Source organism: Nicotiana tabacum, chromosome 10 (genome assembly GCF_000715075.1).
Source record: "Nicotiana tabacum cultivar K326 chromosome 10, ASM71507v2, whole genome shotgun sequence".
NCBI classification, from domain to species: domain Eukaryota; kingdom Viridiplantae; phylum Streptophyta; class Magnoliopsida; order Solanales; family Solanaceae; genus Nicotiana; species Nicotiana tabacum.
The window spans coordinates 153,377,792-153,381,301 of record NC_134089.1 but is presented as its reverse complement, the minus strand read 5'-3'; the positions used below and the strand labels follow the sequence as shown (position 1 = coordinate 153,381,301).

Here is a 3,510-nt window from a genome sequence, read left to right as displayed (position 1 = left end):
TTCCGATGCCATTTTTCACAAAATTAATTTATGTGAATAGTGCTTGTGAATAGTAACGATGATCAATAGTGTCGCACTATTCTTGTGAATAGTACCTGCACCAATACTGTACTTTTCTACCAGGATTACACTGTCTGTGCTCTGATACCAATTGTTGAGGAAGCGTGTCAAGATAATAGAAGGAAAATGATATTTAGGAGAGAAACAATAAATTGCACAAGACAAGACAAGACAAGATTTACGTGGTTCGGCAATTTTTGCCTACTCCACGGCCACACAAAGAATAGCTCTTTATTAATTGAAGAGAGAAAGAAGAAGTTTTGGGATGTTCTACAAATGAAAATGTAAACCCCTATTTATAAGCATTTGAATGCTCTGTCGAGGTAAGCGCTTATATCATAAGAATGCCGATATAAGCGCTTACATCATAAGAATGATGAGGTAAGCGCTTACATCACAAGAATGTCGATGTAAGCGCTTACATCATATTTTCATCTTTTTTTGATTTTTCTTTCTTTTGTTTTGTCTACTTTCACGTACAACAACAGGTTTGGTCCTATCAAACTGGCCAGCGCAAATGGCTAATTAAAAGGAGTAGTCCGACAATTGTAGTATAGGTGTTTTCTTGAACTTGATATTATTCCTGAATGTACTGCTATTATGTTATTATGTTGTTTAGTGATTTGCAGATAGTTTAATCTTTTAGTGAACATACTGCTACTCTGTCATATGTGAAGAGTATCTTTAAACAATTATTCATGATGTTTGTTTCAACTCTCATTTACAATTTAGCAGAGACTAATTAAGGCAACATTATCTTTTGGAACAATGTCTATATTTTAGGCTTAAAATCAGTTTTAAAAGCTCCATCAAAGTGTCAAAGCACTTGAAGAATTTGACTTTTCATGCTACTAACAATGCCTATTCTCTCTCTCACACACACACGAAACTTCCTAAAGGAAAATGGAAGTATACTGATCATCTTGCCACTTGCTTTTTTTTATTTATTATAAATTGGTGACAAATGTCATGATCCAAGCTCATGGCACGTATTGTCCACTTTGAGTCTAGGCCTGCTCGGATTTGTCTTTTGGGCTAGGCCACCGCAAGCCCCACGCGTAAGATGATAAAGTATTTCACTTTCCTCTCTCATTCCAACGTAGGATTTGCCTAAGATTTCAGAAACTTGCCAGCCTAGAAGCATGTCAGTCCTCAACCCCTGTTGTCATGGGCATCACAACAAAAGTGTGGAGAAAGCACTGATAATTGTCTCTCCAATCTATTTGGATCAGATTTGACCATTGAAGTACCAGTGGCGAAGAAGAAAGGTTAGAAACGCAAACCATAAAACATCTCTTGGAATCTTAGTTTTATTTCAAGAAAACCATCAATATACAAGAATAAATTGGAATAAGTACAACAAAAAAAAAATACAGGATACACACAATGCTTCCTAATCTCACCAAGGTTACACACAAACACAAACACAATAATGTTGGAAATTGGGAACAAACACAGACTACACTTAACTATTTACAAATGCACATTGCTTCCTAATCTCACCAGCAGAGCCAGTTTTGACTTCAATACTGCCCATTTTCTCCATGGCCTTAGCGAATTCAGCATTGAACTGTTTGAGTGATCCTTGTACTAGCTGGTTGATGTATGACTTTGTTGTCGCACTTGTTGTCAAGGCTGCATCAGATTGGAATAGCCCTTTTCTCTTTAGCAAAAGCTTAAAGTAGCTAAGATCAAACGCACTGGAACTTCCAGGATCCATTTCAATGATCGTGGTATTGTCATTGATTGATTTGCATTTCTTCGCCTTAAGATAAGCTGCATATTCGCTGTCTAGAGATGGATCTTGTTTGCCCAAAACTCCGGTAAAATTGTATAAACGTGTTGAAAATGACGAGCAATGAGAAACTCCAATAGTATGTGCACCTAATAACAAATTGTTCATAGTACGTAATAATGATTCTTGTTAAGAAAAACTAATGAAATATATGGAAAATCTTAATATAGAACAAGTAAGAAATATGTACTAATTTAAACTTACCAGACAATAGGACCAGGTCTTTTAGGTCAAGACCTTTGCTAGCAAAAGATGTCTGAAGACTGGAGAAGTTACTAGTTGGAGGAGGGATGTTTGCCAAGGCCTCGGACGCATTTGATATTTTTCCATCTCTTCTACCAGTTGGAACATTCCAGTAAGGGCCTCCCTATCATGCAAATAAAAAAAAAGGGATCAGACAATGAGATTAAGAACATATTTCGTTCAATTTAGCCCTTTCATACTTACTATAACTTGTTACTTCGGATTTTTATTAGTGGCTTGAATTATAACTTCAACTTTATTTATTGGTCTGAGCAAAGATACGACATAAGCAAATATGGTCCGACAAGTTGGAAACCAATTAACAAGTTGGTTCAAGATTTGTACTTACCGTGACCACGACGGAGTCTCTAGAAACTAAGGCAACAATATCAGCACAAGAGACTACTCCAGGGCATTCAGCTTCAACTGCTTTCTTCACATCATCAATGAATGAGAAGCCTCTCAGTGTTTGATTAGGGATAGCCACTTTTTCAGTCTGGTTTTTCGTGCTCGAAGTGAAATTCAGAAGCACAGATGCATCACAACCCTGTAAAATCCCAAATGAAGATTAAAAATAATAATTACACAACTTCAAGAATGGCAGTGAAAGGGAGCCTTGTCGCAACTAGTAAAGTTGTTGTCATGTGACCAGAAGGTAACACGTTCGAGCCGTGAAAACAGCCTCTTGCAGAAATGCCGGGTAAGGCTGTGTACAGTAGAACTTTGTGGTCTAGCCCTTCCCGGGTCTCCGCGCATAGCGGAAGCTTGGTTCACCTGGCTGCCCTTCAAGAATGGCAGTAACAGTTGAGTGAATATAGAGCTTGCATACATGTGAAACACTTACCCTAACAAAGCAGTCGTGAAATTGCAGTCTGAGCAAGGCAGCTGCAAGAGATGGAGCATTTGGGATGTGCTTTTGGACATAATCTTGAATTATCTTCTCTGCTTTTGGACAGCTCTTGGAATAGAAGTTGAGCTGTAACTGAGCATGGCTAGAACCAACTATTCCTAGTAGAATACATAACACTAGAAAATTACCCAAATAGCCAAATTTTGCCATTTTAATTACTACACCTGTTTTTGAAACTTTTGAATTGAAAGATGTCTCTCTTTCTTTGTTCGAGTTGCTGCACACATCTAATCCAAACGGATCAGAGAGAATTTATAGGCACATTGTTTTAGCTAACTTGAGTTAGTTTGTCATTTTCCATCTTTTTTATTACATAAGAAAATGTTAAGTCTGTCTCTTTCATTCAGTTAGATTCAAATGTGTATTAGACGCTTAAACTAATCTTCTTTTTCAAATATAATCATGGTTATTAGTACCTGCTCCTGGAGATATAGCCACCTTCATAATGGTGCATGGGAGTCCCAAGTTCTTATGATAATGAAGTAGTAATACCTGCTTCAAT

The 3,510-nt window shown here is 37.2% G+C and overlaps 1 protein-coding gene across 1 annotated transcript; it reads right to left on the bottom strand.

Moving 5' to 3' along the window:
* Positions 1 to 1,354: 1,354 nt before the first annotated feature.
* On the bottom strand, positions 1,355 to 3,234 carry LOC107778977 (peroxidase 3-like). The gene is made up of 4 exons (XM_016599309.2): positions 2,943 to 3,234; positions 2,448 to 2,645; positions 2,060 to 2,222; positions 1,355 to 1,944 (listed from the first exon to the last, which is right to left on the bottom strand). Exons 1-4 carry the CDS (start codon positions 3,156 to 3,158, stop codon positions 1,526 to 1,528), a joined length of 996 nt encoding a protein of 331 aa, XP_016454795.2. The 5' UTR covers positions 3,159 to 3,234; the 3' UTR covers positions 1,355 to 1,525.
* Between the last annotated feature and the right edge of the window lie 276 nt (positions 3,235 to 3,510).